General features: G+C 37.2%; 1 protein-coding gene across 12 annotated transcripts in view; it reads right to left on the bottom strand.

Annotated features, from left to right (window-relative positions):
• The window catches only part of ATF7IP (activating transcription factor 7 interacting protein), a 104051-nt gene that overhangs the window by 11652 nt on the left and 71602 nt on the right, over positions 1-20797 (bottom strand). For 6 of the 12 annotated variants that reach the window (XM_071732719.1, XM_071732711.1, XM_071732698.1 and 3 more), the window contains exon 11: positions 17544-20602. In XM_071732719.1, the coding sequence (XP_071588820.1) occupies positions 19160-20602 (1443 nt within the window). In that variant the 3' untranslated portion in view covers positions 17544-19159. Of the gene's footprint in view, positions 1-646; positions 815-5987; positions 6067-17543; positions 20603-20797 lie in introns of those variants that run through there. The other 6 variants (XM_071732766.1, XM_071732758.1, XM_071732750.1 and 3 more) reach the window with 3 other exon arrangements.

Genomic DNA, 20797 nt, shown 5'->3' on the forward strand with positions numbered 1-20797 from the left:
TTCATGGAGAATTTCTTCAAAATGTCTAACTTAAATCTACCCTCCTCCAGTTTAAAGCCATTACCCCTCATCCTGTTACTACATTCCCTGATAAAAAGCCCCTTCCCAGCTTTCCTGTAGAACCCCTTCAGGTATTGGAAGGTTCTACAGAAAGATCTGTGTTTATGTTTGAAAGAAAAGAATAAATGAATAAATTTAACACTGCAGACAAAATAAAATTTAGGTTAAGTGTCTGCCTCCCTATTTACTCTGCCAAAAGGATTAATTGTCAACTGGAGGTGGACAGAGGTAGGAGTAGTTTTGCTAATGTTTTTCCTCCATTGCTGAAATAATGCAACTGCAACAGGCTTCTCCTTCACTTTTAAAAACAACAGCATATTTAATAATTTCCATGATGATCTTTAGCAGGATTTCTTCCTCTCCATGGGATTAATTTGATCCTGGATTCTTTCCCAATAAATGGAACTATTTTTCACCTCAATTTAAAAAAACGTTATGGGAAACTGACTGGAATGGAAGACTAAGAAGTGACTCAAAGATTCTGAAAATTCACCTGAAAAGATCAGCACAACATAGAACATGTAAGAGTCTGATTTAAGAAAAAAAGTATTCACTGCACTCACATAATGATATGAAATTAAGTTACCTGTAGGTAATACATGTAAGCGGGTCTGGGAGGGTCCACTTGTTGGCACACCTGCCTGCTGCACAGGGTTTGGCTGCAAAGGCTGTGAGGGCTGCGAGGGTCGGGCCAAAGGCTGGGTGGATATGCTCTGTCCTGTATTAGGTGTTTGGTTCTGCTTCTTGACATCTGCTTTGAAACAAAACAAAGTTACAGGCAATAGTAAACCAAAATCAGAACACTAGAGAGATTTAAAATCTTTTTTCCACCCTGTCATTCACAGATAGCAAAGAGTATTTTGTACCATGACATTACTTCGATCTGTTAATTCTGCAAACAAAACTAGAAAATTCATTGAGCTCCTCTCACTTTCATAATCTCGAGCTTTTTTCCCCTATACTCCATAATATTTCATTCATGAAATCTGCGTATTCCAGCATAATTTGAAACCTGAATTAAAAGGGACACTATGCCGAAGCCTGATTTTCTTTTTAAAAAAGAACAGTCTAAAATCTTAGAAAGACCACTGCTATACTCAATTTGGTTTTTTTTTAAAAAAAAAAAAAGGTCCCTCATCTTCTCTTCCTTTGAAACTTGCATCCTTCTGTTATTTGTTGTCTCTTTCTTTTGTTCAATCTGTCAGTCAGACCTGTTTGCTGCTGGTTTGAATTTTCATATTATTTTCTTAAAAAACGGAATTGCTTGAATATTTATAAAAGACCTCAAAAGAGGTCTTCTCAAAACAGAATTTGCTTCCTCACTGAAACCCTCCTCAACATGACTTCCTGACTTGTGCTTACCACAGCAGTATTTTTTCCTGCTTTAGTTTATTTGCAACAATATAAAATATTCATTTGAGTGCAAGTCTGCATGTAATCACGCCTGTGCACAAGCTGAATAAAGATGGCATTAGAAGCTTTTGCCTGGATAGTTCAACTAGGTTAGAGCAGTAGTGGGCAGAGAAGTCACCACCAAAATCTATAAAACACAAGAGAAAAGAGTAGGTTTTAAGTGTACTCATTCAAAAAAGATTTGCCCTAATAAAACTGTACATGCAGCAGCCACTAATTTAGTAAAAGAGTGCATAATATATAAAAAAACCCAAACACATGTTAAAAAGTGTTTTACTCTTGAGAAAACAACAACATATTGAAAAACACATCTAGGAATTATCAATTACTGACTAGATTTTAAAACATTAAAAACATCAAGCATTAATGGCAGTGTAGCTCAAAATGTTGGGTTTTTAGCAGCTGGATAAAATTTTGATGGTCTCACCAAGCTGTCTTTAACACCAATTACTAATAGCTTGATGTAGCAGCACCCTTCACAAAGTATTATGGTGAATAAAATGCAATTCAAGAACTCAAGAAGAAAATGCAACATAAACTGTAACTCATAGTGTACCTGTAGACTGAATAGCTTCACTGAAGCCATTTGATGAGAATATGATTTCCTTTATATTTTCAAAGTCTAAAGAAGGAGAAATAACGGGATGCTTATATTGAAAACAAAAGGTGAGATGTTTCCTGCTCTTTCATCAACTACCAGGTCTTGTATGAGATTTTCCACTTTTCAACAAATTACTTGACTCTAAAGAGATTCCTGCAGAGATGGATACACCTGTTTGAATATTTACACACTGATGAAAATTTTAACTGGCAGTGGATAACTTAAGTGAACTTAACTTAGTCATGAAGAGGAGTTGTGCTTATGACCCTACTAGTAAAAACAGAGACACTATTGCTGTAAAAATGTAGGTTCAAGTAAAAACGACAGTCTGAACAAATGTGAAGGCTTTTTTGGTTTTGATTTTCTTTTTAATCTCACACAGAATCACATTCATTTGTCTCTGACAAGTCAAAGAGCCCTGTGGAGATGCCAGTTGCTGGAAGCTATCTTAGGATTGCACCAGCCACAGGAAATGATGAGAGAGAACTAACTCTTTAGTATTTTTAGTATTTTATTTTTGCTTTAGTATTTTTATGAAATAATTTAATGCAGCGTTCTACACAAATATCTCATAAAAAGAACAAGAAGGGTACAAGTATTGCAAGATACTTGCAGACAGAAAAGAGGTTACTCTTTAGTAACAAGACAACAGTAATTGTTCTGAACAGAAATTAACAATACCACTTCTCAAAAACATTTTCATTAATTTTTGCACACACCAGAAGGTGTGCAGTCAGTTCAGCTGCCAGTGTATTAAACTGGAAGATGCTACCAGTATAGAGGTGAACAAAAATATCCTAATAGAACAAAGAAAAGACCTAAAAACTACAAAAAAGATGATGATAAGAGTGTCCAACATCAACATCAGACATCTAGGAACAGATATGAACTTCCATTACTAACATGGGAAATAGTGTGGCGGGCAGTGAAGATGATCAGGAAAACCTGCAAACATTTGTAACTATGAAATGTCTGTGTACTGCTTGTCTTATTAAGAGAGGAAATGCAAATCTAGGCTGCATCAGGTGAATGTTTCCATTGTGATAGCAATGCTATTTTTTTTTCACCCCTACATGAAGCACTATTTGAATGCAAACTGCTCTATGTGTTTTTCTGTGTCAAGAGAGCGGGGTTTCAAACCACTAAATGACTGCTACTCTGTTTTATAGAGTTCTGTGTCCAAACCCAGTAGCTCAAGCACACACTTAGAGATCCTATCCACTGTGACACTAAAAAACCCCAACCTGAACAAACAAAAAACTTAACAAAAAAATACCCTGAAACCAACCAACCTAAAATCCCTGTCCTCAAAACACGGTTAACCCTTAAAAATAATGCACAGGGTTTTGTCTCTTAAGACTGTGCTTTATGACCATCTACTAGTCTGCTCTCCTATGACCCAATAGGGAAACTCGGATTTCAATTTAATAACCTTGCAAAACAAAACACCTAAAAATTCCGTATTTCTTAACCTAAAGTTTAAGTCTAAGTTACCCTACAGGCATACTTTGGCAGACAGTAATACACACACTGATTATTAATCCATATGGAACTTCATTAGAAAATGGGAGGAATGGAGAGTAGATTACACAAACAAGTTTTAAAATCTACTACAATATTAAAATTTACTCTCAAACTGCATCTTTAGTAATTTCAGCCAATAGGGACACACACTGTAGTTGTATACTACCAAAATAGTGTAATTTAAGATTATAGATAAACCAATCTGCAAGACTGAAAACTGTCAAGTGTCTGTCTGGCTTCTGCTTTGCAAAGAGACACACAGGAGCTAACCCAGGCTTGAAGTACCCCACTAATCTTCCTCCTAACAAAAAGGACGATTTTCTAAAATCTGACAAAACTAAGGGGAAAGAACCTCAGAGAATATCCCACGAGAGAAAACCGTAAGATATTGGCTCAAGCCCAAAACAACAGGAACAAAAAAAGCACCTATGACCCTGCTGTGGCAGCTAGCAATCCTATTTTAGAGAAACCTTGTTAGTGCAGCACATGCAGCCATGGTGTTGATCTTTTATAGCAATTGTAAGGTGAAGACATGCTTTCAGGGAAGAAAAAACTCACCGTGAAATGTTACTTTTGATAGAGAAAGATTAGCTGAAATATATTACAATACTGTGGCACGCCACTTTAACACAACATAAACCCATTTCCATGTCTTGGTGCCTTTTACATAATATTAAATCAGACTAAGTAGCTTAACCTTACTTGACAGAGTTGCACAGTCCAAATGCAACCATCTTTTTCATCTTTTTGAGAACTAGCCCTCAGAAGAGATGTCAGTGTTAAAATCCTGATTCCCTGTGCTATTCTGACACTCATGTAAGCGATTCACAGAATCATCAAAATCCTAGCTGGAAAGGACATCTGGTGGCCATATGTTGAAGCTGGACTGCCACCAACATGAAATCAAATGAGTTGAGGTTTTGCCCAGATGAATCTTGAGAACATTCAAGACTGGAGTTTGCACCATCCCTCTTAGCTGTACCAGCTTCCTACTGTGATTATTTCTCCCCTCAAGCTTAACTTGAACCTCCTGAACTTGCAGATCATGGCCACTGCCCCTTGATATATCATCTGGCACTGCTGAGAAGAGTTGATCTTCCTCACCTTTGTAGCTATCCTCCAAGGAGTTGTAAGCTGCTATTACACTGTCTCTCCATTTACTCTTTGCCAAACGTGCCACGGTTTGGCAAACTCTTCTCACAGGTCAGGTACTCTAGGCCCTCACTCTTCTGACACCATCTATTGCGACATCTACAGTGGTACCATAATTATTCAAACTAAAGCAAGGGGGAACCAAAACTGCACACCCTATTTGACGTGTGGTCCTAAAAGTCTCAGTGTGGGGGGAACACTGACTTAAATTCAAATGAGAACATACTGTTGGCTCATACTCAGTTCAGTGTCCACCATGTATCCTAATAAAAAATGCAGACTGTGAACAATCAGAATCACATAATGCTTCCCTAATACTTGTGCACCACATGAACTCCTTTTGGCATTTCTCCCTCACTGATATCCTACATTTGTGCAATACAAACACAGAGCAAATGAAAACATTGCAAATGTCTGTGAAGAACTTGAACTTACTCCCTAGAGACTGAGGCTGTCTAGAGAATAACTACTGAGGTTGTCTAGAGGAATCAAACTTCTTGGTGGCTGGATTTCAGAATGCAGCAAGGGGCATGCATTTAGAGATCACACAGAAATAAAATCTTATCTTTAACAGCAGAAATACAAATTTTTCAGATAGGATGACAGAGCAATACGCAGTATTACATACGGACTTATTCTCTGAAATACTGTAGTTCTTCACCAATTCTACGCTAATTACAATTAGACTTGCCCACAGTTATGCAAGATTAAAAATGTATTCTTTTAAAAGATGAACTGCATCCACACTTCCAAAGGATATAATAGAAAAAAGACATATAGCTGTAAAGCAAAGAATAGATGTGCATTTGGTATCTTAAATCTTGCACAAATAATTTTTAGTTAAACAGAAGATGAGAAGCTGTAATAATCTAGACCTTGAATATCAACTGTAGAATTCAAACTTAATTAATCAGTAAGCAGAAAAATTAAATACAGCTAGAGGAACATTCCAAAATGTAATAGAGAATTAAGCAGTCTCAAATTATTTTACAAGCCTAACAGATTTAAGCATTGACAGCAACAACACTTAAAGGAAAGGTAAAAATCAAAATGTCTTTTTTCTGAAAGCAGAGTTCTTTATGTATTTAATGCCCCCTGGAATTCTTTAACAACAGTTCTAACTGTAACACCAAATAAGAACACTTTGCAGTTTATTTATTTCTGCCTACCATTCAAAGACTGAAATAATACTTGTAGCTTCATTAGCCCTGCAGCTAGCAAAACCTTTTCAACCTACCTTGAGAAGACCCATCCTCCTCTTCATCCAGTGTAAGATCGATGACACCTCCTGTATTGCTTCCTGTGACCTTCCCGCTCTGAAAGACAAAACTCCTTCATTTTGCAAAAGCAAATCCAGGGAACACAGGTGGAAAAGGGACACAAATTGAACACTTAGAGAAGGAGAGATCTCAGAATTGATGCTCTTATTTGAAAGGAACTCATGATGAAATGAGCAGGAGAAGGAAATTTCAGTCAAATTTCGCATGACTTGAGAAACAGTCAATAACCCAATCATTGTATTGAGGTGTCAAATATTTAAGTACTTCTAGCTTTGTAGGGAGTAAAAAAAGCCTTATGACCGGTAGCATACTGTTACTTTAGAGGTAAATAAGTAACAATTTGGTATATCATTCAATACACCTATTATAAATTTTAACCTGGTTGTAATTTGTGTTTTCCTTTATAGTAGCATAACCTTTTGAGAGAAATGTCACCAGAAGAACCTATGACTCATCTTTAGACAGCTTGGCCTATATGCCTATAAAGAAATTGACTTCACAGTAAGGAAAAGGGAAAGCTACAGTGGAACCTGTAATGCTTACAAAAAATGTAATCAAAAGCCATCAGAAAACTCCAATTGTATCCAGCTTTTAAAGTAATTTCATTACTGTATTTTTATCTATTATCACAAATTTTATCACTATCACTCTAAAAGTGAAGCCATTTCTATCTATCTAGTTAGAAATGATAAAGGGATCTTTTAAGCTATTGTGAAGGCTAAATATGTTATTTAAAAACCTAGAGGACTATCAAACAAAATTTATCTTCTGGATCAATTGCTGTTCTGTAGCTCTTCAGATTGAAGGAACCACCATTTTCCTTCAGATGATGGAAAAAAATATGGAAAGGTGCTATATAGTTCTGTGGTTTTGAATATACTTTCTAGGAAGAATCAATTATGTCAACTTCTAGTTCATTAAACTTGCCAGAAATATCAGTGTATTTTGTTCTGTAGAAGAGATCATCATTTATTGTTGGACTGAAGTGCTACTGGTTTACTAATATATAAGTTCCTCAAGTTCTCGAGGACAGACAAAGGGTTGGGAAAGCAACATAGCTATCAAAATAGCTGAGCAATTAGCATGGAAAAAAGCATGAGAGTTAACAGCCCCTCACGGCCTGTACAAATGCCAACATAATAAATCCTAGGAAGATTAAAGATTTTTCTGTGCAGTCTGATGGGAACAGATGCAAAAAGCCTATGCACTGGGATTATCTGCTCGATTATCTGCTCCATGACCTTTCCTTTGGGTACAACTAAGCCTTTAGGGAGGTCCTGAACACAAGTCTCACACAGACAAGTCTTTGAGATGATGAAAAAGAGGTATCATATGATTATTAGATGCAAAAAGAACTCAAACTAAATTACAGGTCTCTCAATTTGGAGTTCCTGAAATGACTGACCTCTTCATTATGCATAATTACAACCCAGTTTCTTTTTGCTGTAAATTCTGATCCTGCCACTGATGAAATTCTGCTAATTACCTACACCATACACAATGTGAATAAGAAACATCTAACTACTTATGTTCACAGGCAATAGAAGACACCTTTATAGGGCCAGTTGTCTAAGACACAACATGACCAAGTGTCAGGTCCTGCATTTCAGTCACAACAACCCCAGGAAACACTACTTTAAGGCCCCTTCCAACCCTAACAATTCTGTGATATTAACAGTGGCCAGAAAGTTGTCAGAAGACCTGGAGGTGCTGGCTAACAGCCCCCTGAACAAGAGCCAGCAGTGTGCCCAAGAGGCCTAGAAGGTCAACAGCATCCTGGCTTCTATCAGAAATAGTGTGGCCAGTAGGGCTTGGGAAAGGATTGTTCCCTGTACTTGGCACTGGTGAGGTTGCACATGACTGAGTTAAGTTTTGGGCCCCTTACTACAAGAAGGACATTGAGGTGCTGGAACATATCCAGAGAAAGGCAACACAGCTGGTGAACAGTCTAAAGAACAAGCCTTGTAAGGAGAGCCTGAGAAAACTGAGGTTGTTTAGCCTGGAGGTAAGGAGGCTGAGGGGAGACCTCATTGATCTCTAAAACTACCTACAATGTTGTAGCAAGGTGGGTGTTTGTCTCTTCTGCCAAGTAACAAGTGAAAGGGAAAGAAGAAAAAGCCTCAAGTTGTGGGAGGGGAGGTTCAGATTGGGTATTAGGAGCAATTTATTGTCCAGTCTGACACTGGAACAAGCTGCCCAGAGAAGTGGTGGAGTCACCATTTCTGTAGGTATTTAACAGACATGTATATGTGCTGCTTAGGGACACGATTTAGTGATGGACTTTATAGTCCTAGGTTAGCAGCTGGACTTGATGACCTTAAAGGTCTTTTCCAACCAAAATGATTCTATGATTCTATCTTTGCTATACATAACATTTTTCAGATTTGTTAACCATGGAACTCTTTTGTCGAGCAATTTCTATTACAATAACCTTCCACCTTCAGCTTTCCTAGTATGATGCACTGATTTACCCACTTGAAACTTAACATAAAAGGCATATTCAAATTACCAATGATCTGCATAAAGAGAAATTTCATTCCAACTTAATAATCTTATCAGCAAACAATGTGCACTTTGAACTATGGCTCTCTCTGCCAAGAGAAAGCAGACTGAAGAATGGAGGGGGAAATTTGTAAGAAACTGCAGAAAGAAAAAAACTAACAATGAGCTATTAATTTCTCCTCACTATAAAATACATTAGTCAAGTAATTTCCTTTCAATTTTTTCTCTGCTTGGAAATCTAAATCCTTAGAAAAATACACTATGCGAGCTAATTTAAGCCCAACTTAACTGTGCCAGTCAAGAAAATTCTTTGAATTTCCAAGTCAGCAAGTGTTACTGCATGCATTTATTTTGCTGTATCTGGATGGCCAAAATCTTGATTTAGTTGAACAGGCAACTATTAAATGATAACTCCAATAAGCTGACAAGATGTGCATTTCTCAGGAAGAAAAGACCTTCTTGTAGTTATGCCCCATTAATGGAAGTTTTCTGCTAACCAACCCCAGTACCGATCTCCTCAACAGGAATAATCAAAAGGTAGTTAGTTAGGTTCTCTCCACAACCCACACCAGAAGTTGCAGATGAACAGGGCAGTGTTTTGAGGGGTGGAACACACTCCTTGGTACATAGTCCTGGTTCTATGGCACACACTTCAGGCACTCCAAGAAGCTGTACTCCCCACAAAGCACATCCATAAGTTCTTGACTTCCCAGCCTCCCCAAGTAGATTCCCCTATTTCAGTGACTTTGCATCTCCCATGAATGAAATCCAGGGGTACAGGAAAATCTTAATGAAACTGGAAACACTGAAAATGCTGCCCACTGTGTTTCCTGCCTAGGGGTATACATTACTACAGGAGTGTACAGGAGTCACACCTGAATGGTTAAGACCTGCAAATGGAACCATTTGGAAACACTCCTGCCAAGTGCAATTCATAAATGGTTTTCAGAAAATTTATGCTCAACCAATCAAGAAAGTACAAATATCCCTTCTGAGTATCATGAATGTTTTACTCAGAAATTCTCTCAGGGAAATTTTTGTTACTACAAGGACTTGTGAGAACTCTAGTTAACAACAAAGCTACATTTGAGGAAAGGCTAAAGAGACACAACTGCTTCTGTAAATAGAAGGGAATGGGATTCTGAGGAGGAGACTTCCATGTCACACATCAGAAGAGATTCAGACAAGCTGCTCAGAGCAAAGTCAGAAAATGACTTAAAAGGGCTTGATGCCCTCATGAAGGCAAAGGGCAGCTTGACACTGGAATTTCAGTCACGTATGAACAACCAGCATTTTTATATTGAAAACTGAAATAAGAGAACAAGTCTTTTGTTGGGAAACTGTCTGGAAGAAAACAGACGTGAGCAATCCTGACTATTTAGCTTTAGCTAGAGTAAACTAAGGGCCTTGAGACCCAGTTGCAAGGTTACTGAAAGATGAGCTATGGGAAAAAGATAAGGGAGCTGGCAGTAGAAAAGAAGAAATAACAGGATAATGAGGAAGCCAGCAGAAGATCTGTGAGAACAGAATTTGTGTCCAAGATATAGCCACCTGCAAGATATCGTTATATAAACAAAGGCTCTATATAAAGTGAGTGTCCACTGTTAATAAACGACTTCACTTTAACCATATTGGTGACTGCGTGTCGTCCTTTAAGCCTCTGCGGATTTTTTCCTACAGTCTTTCAGCATGCAAAATTGCATTAAGTGTTTGGGCAGAAACTGCTAACACCTAAGAGCAAAACCAAAGCATTCTGGTCTGCTATCAGTTTTCAGCTTGCTACAAACACAGGAAGCCAAGAATCTGAATGTGCTTCAGCTGATCTCTGCAGAAGAGAATGATGCAATCACAACACTTTTACATCAGTACAGTCATACTAGCAAAATAATTAATAACAATTTAATAAGAACCCCAAACATATGCCTGATTCTTTAGTCCACTTACGGCCTAGCAAGTCTGAATAACAGAAGATTCAACCTTAGAATATTACCTTAGAATATCAAATAAGCTGGGAGAGAAATAAGATAACCACAGTAATATGAAGTGACCTCTATTTAAATATCACCGTTATAAAAAACCAAAAGCAAACAAACCCACAGCACCCCAAACCACCATTTCATCATTTGTCAGAATCAGAGAACCAGACTCCAGACAGACCATAAGTGGCACTTAAATGTGATTGTTTACAACAGCATCTGGGTAGTTTCTAGTAATCAAACAGAAAAAGATTTACACTGAGATTTAAAACAGATGTGAACTGCCAAAACTCCCTTTTTCCATCCTTCTTAACAGCTCACATATTAATGTATATGCCTTTAAACTCTAAGTGGAAATACACCCACATACTGTAATTCACACAGGCATTTTGAACCTGGTTTATCCATAGCTAATGAGGTAACTTTGTACAACCTGGAAGTATCAGTATCATGAACTAGACCATCAAGTTAACCCACAGTATCTGAGCTGCCTTCTCTGTTTTCACATAGCAGCCAGCAACATAAAAATTTTAACACAAAACAATGCAATGAAAAAATGAAAATGAAATTAAAAATTAAACCTAACAGATCGTATTCCAAAATGTCATAGTTCTAAAGATAAAAATGAAGACAAAAAAACAAAGACAAAAAAAGGAAGGAAGCAAGAAAAATATGACATCATCCTTTCCTGACTACCTAATTTTAATATAGTCACAACTTCAGCAATTCTTAATTAAGATGTTTTGTATAATGTGTCCTCTAACGAAACATTTCATACTTAAGTATATAACGCAGATCCAGTCCAAGAAGATGCACATAACTTTTGAGGCAAAGGCAAAACACCAGCTGATGTAGGGAAAGAGGACTGGAAGGTATAATTTAAGAGCAGAAACAAAGGTGGAAAAAGGACATATGAGGAGGAAAAAAGACAGCTTTTTCTACAAAAGCCTGGTGAAACTGACCTAAACTCAAAATTTCATGCATTTTCCACTACACAGCAAACTATGACAACATAATACCTGCCTTCCTCCAATTCCAACCACAAGTGTTTTTAACAGTTAAAGAAAACACTGAGAAGCAGAGGGCACTGACAAAAAAACCCCACACTTACAGGAAGAAGTGCAAGGAAAAAGCAGCAATACTACAGTTTTCCTTGAGGAAGAGAAGAACTATAGAGTGGTGCTCTGTAACCAATGCTGTATTCATATTACACAAATTTTTAAAAGTATAACAGAAAAAGAGCCCTCAGAACTTGTTAAAATGCATAAAAATACAGTGAATAGGGCCATATGAATCTGAAGTCACAATCAAGGTTTGCAGTGAAAGCAATGCAAATATTTTACCAGGACACTGTCATTATATCCCATGTCACTGATACATCTAATAATCAACCTACACTCTAGTCAATAGTAAATCAGTCAAGGGAAATCTGAAAGGAGTAAGCTTAGTAATAAAGTGAAGGGCTTTCTCTGATGCTGAAGTGAGTCTGAAGATTCCTACTTGACTATGGAAAAGCAGGGACACTGAGACAGACTACTACCTTCTGTGCTACGCTCCATTTTTCAACATCCTGAGACCATTCCACAGTGCTGTATAACCCACTGTAGTGGGAGAAATAATTGCTTTGGTATCCAACAGCTTTTTCACATAAAAGACTACTGCCAGTGAGTTTGATTCAGCTTTTGTAATTTTGAAAAGAAAGAGTAAGAAAAAAAGGGTGGGGTACAGGGCTGGGTGGAGATAGGGAAGAAAGCTATTCCAACTCCATAAGGAAAATAAAAGGAAGACAAAAGCATGTATGGTAGACATGATGTTGAAGAAAGAAGGTATCTTCCACTATAATGACAACTGTGCAATCTAACACAGAAAGAAGTAGTTCTAACATCACAGCATACACAGATCAATCACAAACTACTGGAGAACACAGGGAAAGAAATATCTGAAACTTGAACGGAACAGAAAATGTTACCTGTTACATTATTTTATGTAACCCCACAGGCATATAAATCAACATGCACATGTACTGTACGACATGAAAAACCAAAAGGTAAATCTTGGTATTTTGAAGGAAGGTCTGAAAAGGCACTTCTCTATTCATTTCTGATTTTTAAAAAGGTTTTGATATTATATAACGCCACAGTTTAGTTTATCACATAGCAATAGCAAAGCTGTTAAATGTAATGCCACCTGCTTTTCATAAAGGAATATTCCAGTATATAAAAGTGAAAAACAAAGGGAAAAAAAAGCAACAACAAAAAATACAGTGCAAAATACAAATTAATTCCAGGATAGTAAAGATCAAAATTCTGAGGATTAGGTGTAGCACACTAACAATGAAGATAAAATAGTTCCTACAATAACAAAACAGAAAAAATTCTGGGGGTTGTAAAGCTTCACACCACCACAATCATAGACGACGCACCAAGGCGTTATATAATAGCAAAATCAATCTTAAATTATGCAGGGTGATGTTAAAAATAAATTCTGTGAATAGGATTTGTGTGTGGAGGGTGGTGATACTGTGCCTGTATGCATAATTATAATGCCTATATTAGTTTTTCAGTCATCCATATACAAAACTACATATTTCAAAACCAGTCTAAGCAGTGGCGGAAAAAAATTTTTTAATACATTTTGAAGCATGTTTCAATCACTAACTGCTTCAAATATCACTTATCACTTTGTAATAATTTTTTACAATGCAGCAACTCACAAAATTGAAGGAATTATTCCAGCCTTGCAAAGCTGTCATGAAAATTTATTTGACCAGGTACCAAATGCATCTGTCATCTCTTCCCAAGCTAAAAATGTCAGCAGTTTACCAAGGATCAGGGTTCACACAAACAAAATTTCACAGAGCTGCTATGCATGTTTTGATAGTGTAATTGCATACTTGTATATTGCACACTTGAACACTATTAACAGACATTTTACATGTTGCATTCAAACAAGCTGAGTCCCCCTTACCCCAAAGTGGTACTGTGCAACACTCGCTAGAGATCAAGAGCAATGCAAGCATGAAGAAAATTAATAACCAGTCTTAGTAACCCTGAGGTAATATACACCTTCTCAGTTCTTTGGTGAAAAGATCAGATATTGTTGATTCTACTACACCTATTAGTAACAATCAAGAAGGCTATCTGAGAGACTGGCTACCTGAAATGGTGCTAGAAATTATAATTCCAACTAAAACTCACAACAATGCTTGAACAATTTCTCTCCTGCTATGGTTGTTTTTTCTCAATCAGTTAAAAACATATGTAATAAAAACCTATATGCATGCATGTGCACACACCCATCTCTCTATGGGTTCTTACTCTTTTAAGGTCAAAACTCATCTACCTTGTTTTCCCAAAGGACACTGAAAGTTTCCCAATGTGGGATAGACACCTCAGAAGACTGAAGAACATCTTACTACACTATCAAAATTTTATTTATAGTACTTTCCAGATTAGATTAATCATAGAATCACAGAACGCCTTGCGTTGGAAGGGACTTTAAAGATCATCTAGATCCAACCTTCCTGCCGTGGGCAGGGACACCCCCCAATACACCAGGTTGTTCAAAAACTTCCAGAGAGGGGGCAGCCACAGCTTCCCTGGGCAATGTGTTTTTGGGCAACGCAGCTTTTAAAATCTATCATCCTTCTCTGATGCAATGACATCATCAGTTATTGTTTTAATATTCCTCACAAATTTTTGGCTCAAAATTACAAATTGAAGCCTACGAAACACAAGTGTATTTACTTATTGAGTGGTTTAGGTAACACAGATACAGTCTCAGGGAAGACAATTCACTTTAAATATGAACTTAAAAAATCAGCTGAAAAATTCCCAATAGGATGTCATGTAGCTTGTAGCTTGTCATGTAGAATTGGGTGGCTGTTTTAAGAAACAAAATTGAAATGATTCCATTCTTCTATGACTTTTAAACTGTCCTCCTGCTAACATCTTTGTAATTTACATTTCTAATTAGACTGAGTTAAAGGTTCCACACCTTACAGATGAGAGCTAGTTCCATTTTAAACAGCACAGACATAACCCAGGGGTCAGAGACAAAAATCAAGCATCCCATTTTACATATATAATTATGCATGTTTATTTTCAGTGACAAAACCATGAAATGCAAGGAAACATATTCATCAATAACGCTTCAACAATGCAGAATCAATAGCTGCTTATAAACTGTATGCTGACATATCCACTTTGTTCACATTGTTTCCCAACAGACATTCACAAAGTTTGTTACACATTGCAAAGTAAAGGGATAGATGTTATAAATGTACCTTATTAACATTTTACCAGATGAATTTCCAGTAGTCAGCAAAATAGCTTCAATTAAACTGTAGTTCAGTCAAACAGATCAAAGCATGTCAGAAACAAAGGAAAACGGATAGGAGACTGGTGGATTCTTTTTTTTTTAAGCCTAGTATTGGCTGAAAAGGTGAAATACACAGCAGAAACGGAAACTAAAAAAAGACTCCTAAGAGGATAAGGTATACCTGGAGTGGAAAACAGGGAAGAAAAGACTATTCACTTCACCTGGGGTTTAAATAAATATAGCATAATCTTTCCTGAACAGACTGACTTTATGTAAACCATTTTTAACATAACCAAACCCATTCAAATTTGTTGACTGTTATGCTTTCGTTGTTACCCTCAGTATATCATGGCTACATTTATCTATTATATATAATACATATAAATTCTGTATCTGTAACTGGGATTCATAATAAAATACTTAAAAAACATTCTAAAGATTTGTTATATAATCAAAATGCCTTGGCCTACTGTAACAATAATATTTACCCTATAAAAGTGCTTGTCATGTCTTCAGAAATGCAATTTTAGGACCTGAGGCACTGGAATGGTAAAATGACTGGGACTGAATAACCACTTTCAAATTTCTGTGTACGCAGGAAAAAACTGAAGTTGTGAGACTAACACATACATAGGAGGATGTCCCCTCCCAGATCCTTGTGGCCATTCCTTTTGGAGCAAGAAGCAGAGGAAGGATGAAAACGGAGGAGTAGTCATACAGCAAAATCATATATCCAAGCTGCTTACTGAAAACTTCTTACTATACTGACCTAAACAATATGCAACTATTAAGAAGCTGTATAGTTCAGGGTAACAAAAAAAGAAGATACATCAGACTAAAAATACAACAAAGCCAAGGACACATTTAATTTCAAAGCATAACACCAATGCCTTCAGGTATTTGACATTGTGTACAATGGAGCTCATTAGGGGGCACAGAGAAGGTGTATGTAGCAAAGAACAATACTGTGCATGACTTTCTTACAGTGGGGATGATTTAAACTGCAATAAAAGAATTTAAAAAATGTAAAACTGTAAGATACTGTGCCAGTTTCATGAAAATAGAAAGTAATTAAGAATATTTGTTGAATTAACAGCAGATATTTTCAGACTTACCAGGAAAGGGCACAGAAAACTCAAGTTCTAGATTCACATTACCAGTACTAAAGTTTCACTTAGAAAATGACACACAAAACTAAATATATATGGATGCAATACAGAAGGTTCCAGTCACTTCTCCCTATTTTCAAAGTAGTCTCCATTAAGGGGAAGGAAATTAATTAATGACATGCAGCCACTGTTTAGAAAATTAATTTCGTTGACTTGGTAAAGGCTAAGTACTGGTTTTTTGCAACTGAAATACTCTTATTTTGGGAAAAGATCACATTTTTTTAGAAAATTCCAGAGTGACATATATTTATTTCAAAGTCTGTTTGCTATATTCAGAATTTTAAAAGTGATTTTGAAATTATGATTAACAATTTTCTATGAAGTATACAGCCAAAGTCTAAATTCAGAGTTTCAGTCAAAGCATACTGAACCCACTGGCTCACTAATACGTTTCACCTGAAAGGGAAATATAATAGGGGAAAAAAAAAATAAAGCAGCAGCTCAGTTATCCTGTTGTTTGAGAATCTCTGATACAGTCACTGAGGAGTCCAATCCATGTCCATTTTGACATTTATGATGTTCACACAGCATAACCTGCTCTTCAATGAACAGGATTAACTTGAAATTTTCACTCAATTAAGGAAAAAAAAAACAGGGAAAAGAGCCCCTGCTCCCTGTATTACTGTACATGTAGCCGATGTTCCAAAGTTTGCTTTCAAAAAAAGCAGCAAAACACCCATTATGTCTGCCTACTTGAGCTTTTCTAGAAAGGAAATACATGTTGGAATGATTCATTCAACACTTTGGGTGGAGGGAGAACTAGAGAAAGCTTTTGAGTTCTGGAAGGTTAGAAATATATTCTATCAATTAGAATCAATTCAAATACTAGCATAAAGCTTAGTGACCACTGTACTTCCAAGCCAAACCAGGAATGCTTTTTCTAATTTTCAGGAAAAAAAATTATCCCTTAGAAAAGTAAGAAGTCAGTAATACTGCCATCAGTAGCTTTGAAGTATGAGGTTCAAACTGAGGGTAGTAAGAGGACACTGCAGAGTTGGTGCCAACAGAGTTAGAATTCAACAAATGAGAAGACAAAATATGCAATTGTGAGCCAACAGAATGGAAGTCAAGTTAGAAGCCAAATTCTAATTAAAAAGAGTAAGAGACATACTCAAATCGGCCAAAAGAGTCCCTTTTCCAATTTAAATCACCAGAGATTTGTGTTAAGGAATGAAAGAATCAGCAATATGCTGTTGCAGTAAATTACTTAGATGCCGTTCTGATCAGAGCAGGGCATGTGGGCAGTATGAGCACAGTATGCAGCAAGAGGGAACAAAAAAAAATCATCTCCTGGCAACATAATTTTTCAAAGCCAGTATGCTAGAACAAGCAAGTACCTGAGACAAAGACAGGAATATATTTTTGGGGGGAAAAAACCCTCACACTCATCTTGGTGATGTTTAGAGTAAGTCTTTTCAACAAGAAATTATATTTGCCAATCTGTCTGAACAATGGATTCTGTGAATGCCTAAAATTTGGAAATATTTGTTACTGTAAAATATCCTTGAATAAATTACTGCACGGTTCTCCTATATTTTGAGAACCGTTTGCTTTTTGCTTTTTTTTTTTTTTTTTTTCCAATTTTTCTTCTTTCTAGCCATTAGAAAATATAACTTTATTTTTCTATTTCTGTTTGATTTTCTCTAGGCTTGACAAAATTATAATCCTGGATCCATGACATCCTTCCTCTGTTCATTGATGTTGTAAGTTAAAGCTGCAACTAAGGAAGTGTAGGATTGTGCAAAAATATCTTCTATGTTAGCCATTATGTTTGATCAACTAGTTCAATTATTCTAACAATAACAAATAAAAGTGACTGTACACACAATACAGAAGATGAATACAGAACTTTCAAAACCTTTTAATCCTTAACACGATCCATCCAGAAAATGGAACACTCTGTGCTGGTCTTACACTTTGGGAAACCGATGCAGTAACTATGAACAACGTACCAAAGGCCACAAAGGTAAATATTTATCAGCCAAGGTAAAAACTCTGAAGTTCAGACATCAAGTCCTCTGCTCAGACTACATGTAACAAAGTGATAAATCTCTTTCCATATTTGAAAGCCTTTCCTAGCAAGGAAATTCTTCACAGAATTAAGAGTTTATCATGGCAAATTTGTTACGTCAGATGGGATTTTTCTCTGTTCTGTCCACTGCAACATGAACACTTTCAGTGCAGTCCTTAGTGTGATAACCTGTGTGTGTAGACACAAACACACACTGTTTCAAAAGGACAAAGTTAATATAACGAAAAACAGGTTTAGGTGCTACACAGCTGCTTCCTACAAAGTGGACCTACCACAATTTTTTACTTGATGACTACACTGACAATACTGCAAAGACACTGTGAAATGTGATGTAAGGGGTAGGTGAGAGGAAATTACAAAAAACCCTCTCAAGATAAGCTCATACTAAGACAACACTCCAACTTGAAGCAACAAATCTGTTCTTGACTCTTTTGAGAATGTTTCTCCCGTTTCATGCACAACTGAAAAGATCTCAATTTTGATATAACCTGTATCAGTACCTTTGGAGAATAGAATGACTGAAATCTTAGTCAGAAGTATTAAACAGGAAAAGGCCTGAGCTACAAATCTGTAGCTCACACTGAAAATCAATTTAGAAGAATGTTTAAAAAAAGGGACAATCCTCTGGTAGGTCTTAACAATTTGAACAGAGGGTGACAGTGGCCAAGCAATTCCACATGTTTTCATGCACATGTATAATTTTGAAGTGTATCTTTGTATTTCCTTCAGCTTCTATTTTCTCTGTGCTCTTCAGTAATCAAGCATTTGATGTGTAAGATGCTACAATAGTGCCAGCAGGCACAAAATGGTATAATAAATGCACTCCTCACAAAATATAAAAGCCATGCACTTAGTGAAGAAAGCATTGCTCTTCAGCTAAGTGGAAGTCAGTACCTCCCTTTCATTTTTTAAAAATAGCTCTGCTCAGTCACAACTGCCACATAAAGTCATACAAACTTCAAGCCCTGCTCTGTTAAAGTTTCTGTTCATAGTTCACTGCAGGATTGTGAACAGGATACTTCCTGCTGAACTAGACTGTAAGATACTTCCTTAGTAGACCAAGTGAAAAAACAAACTGATATTTTTTTCATTCTAGCAATTGATGTGAAACCAGTTCTATTACAGAAGCATTAAGTCATTGGTTCTTGTTTCACCACATGCTTTATCAAGACAGGTTTGTTATAACAGCCTTGAAGAGGACCGGCAATTAGGTTCCCACTGACCATGTTCTTGGGGAGAAATACCTTGGAAGAACTGTGGCTCCACAGGATGGGACTTTTGGAATTCAGAGCTGGGTGCCCCTCAGGGACTAAAGTCACAGCATTAGTGCCAGGTGGCACCACAGATTTCTTAGGTAATAAAATTTTGCTTTGCTCTAGAACATGGTTTATAGTTGAAGTGGAGACACCAGATAGTGATTTTTTTATCACTTCATTTGGGATCTTGCTATATAGGCAACTGGGGGCCTTATTGTCCATTATATCTGACCAAGCCCTGTAGCGAACTTCTGCAGCTCCCCAGTAGTGTCTGATAGCAGACTCAGAGCGATGGCCTGTCACTGCCATTATCTCTCTAGGCCCAAGTCCTGCTTCACACAGTAGCTGGATGGTGGTAGTTCGGAGAGAATGATTGGTATATCGCTGAGAGAGCCTGGCTGCCACACTTATCCTGGGCATCATGGTACCTAAGTAGTTCACGCCCATTGGTTCTCTTTTGTACCAGACGGGCTGCTCTTGCATTTGCTCTGACGTTAGCTTTAAAGGATGTAGGTAAAAGGCAGGGGGCTCTGGAGGCAACTTAGACAAATAAAGCTCCAAGGAAAAAACAGGACAGTTTGGGTCCCCTGGCATATCATACATTTTCCCCATTTTATGAGGATCTTCTCCATTTTTCGCTTTGCCAGGATACCTAAACATAGCGTACCGACGCCCGTTCTTGTCCTTCTCAACAACAAAGGCATCTGGAGCCAGATCTCTTAAAATTTCCCTCCCTCGTTTGGCAAAATGCAACTGCAAATCAAACCACACCTTGTTGACGAGTGCCAGTGGACTGTGCAATCCCAGCACACCAGATTGTTTAATCTTACACAAGTCCTCAGCTGTTATAGGAGGATAGTGGTGAGTCTCATCCTTTCCCTGCATGCGCAGCATCTTCAGCACACTCACAAATACCATGTTTGCACTAGCAAACTCTTTGTCCTTCATTAAGCAAATCTGACGATTATAAGGTGGCATTTTGAGATACCGGTTTAAGCCAGCACGCATTGATTTGTAGCTTGCCACACTGTAGGTATTTCCATCATGATTCCTTATAGTGTAATAAAACTCTCTTAAGATATCATTGAGTTCACTTACAGGGACCAATTCAAAGCTAGGATCCTTGCCATTTTTGGCCAGCCATTGTTTTAATAGGTTAGCTGCCCAGCCAGTCTGCTTGTGGGTGTTTTTGATGCTCTTAGCATCCTCTTCCTCTTCCTCCAAGCCAAAGAGGACATCCTCGGGGAAGTTTAAATTCGTCTGTGCTGCTTCTACTGCTTCTTTATTTTCTGATGAAGTCTCTTCCTGTTTCAACTGCTTTTTGAAACAATTGATCAAAGTTGTACCATCAAATATGCCACAAGTATACGGCACACAGTGAACTACTTTTTGTTCTGAGCGCTGTGAAGTGCGGAGTAATACATAATATTATTGATTTTATATAGCAAAAAGCAGGTGGCATTGACTGGATTTTTCAAATGATACGGCATGTCAACTCCATACCTCACTAGC

The sequence above is a fragment of the Heliangelus exortis genome, chromosome 1 (assembly GCF_036169615.1).
Source record: "Heliangelus exortis chromosome 1, bHelExo1.hap1, whole genome shotgun sequence".
In the NCBI taxonomy this organism is placed as follows: Eukaryota; Metazoa; Chordata; class Aves; order Apodiformes; family Trochilidae; genus Heliangelus; species Heliangelus exortis.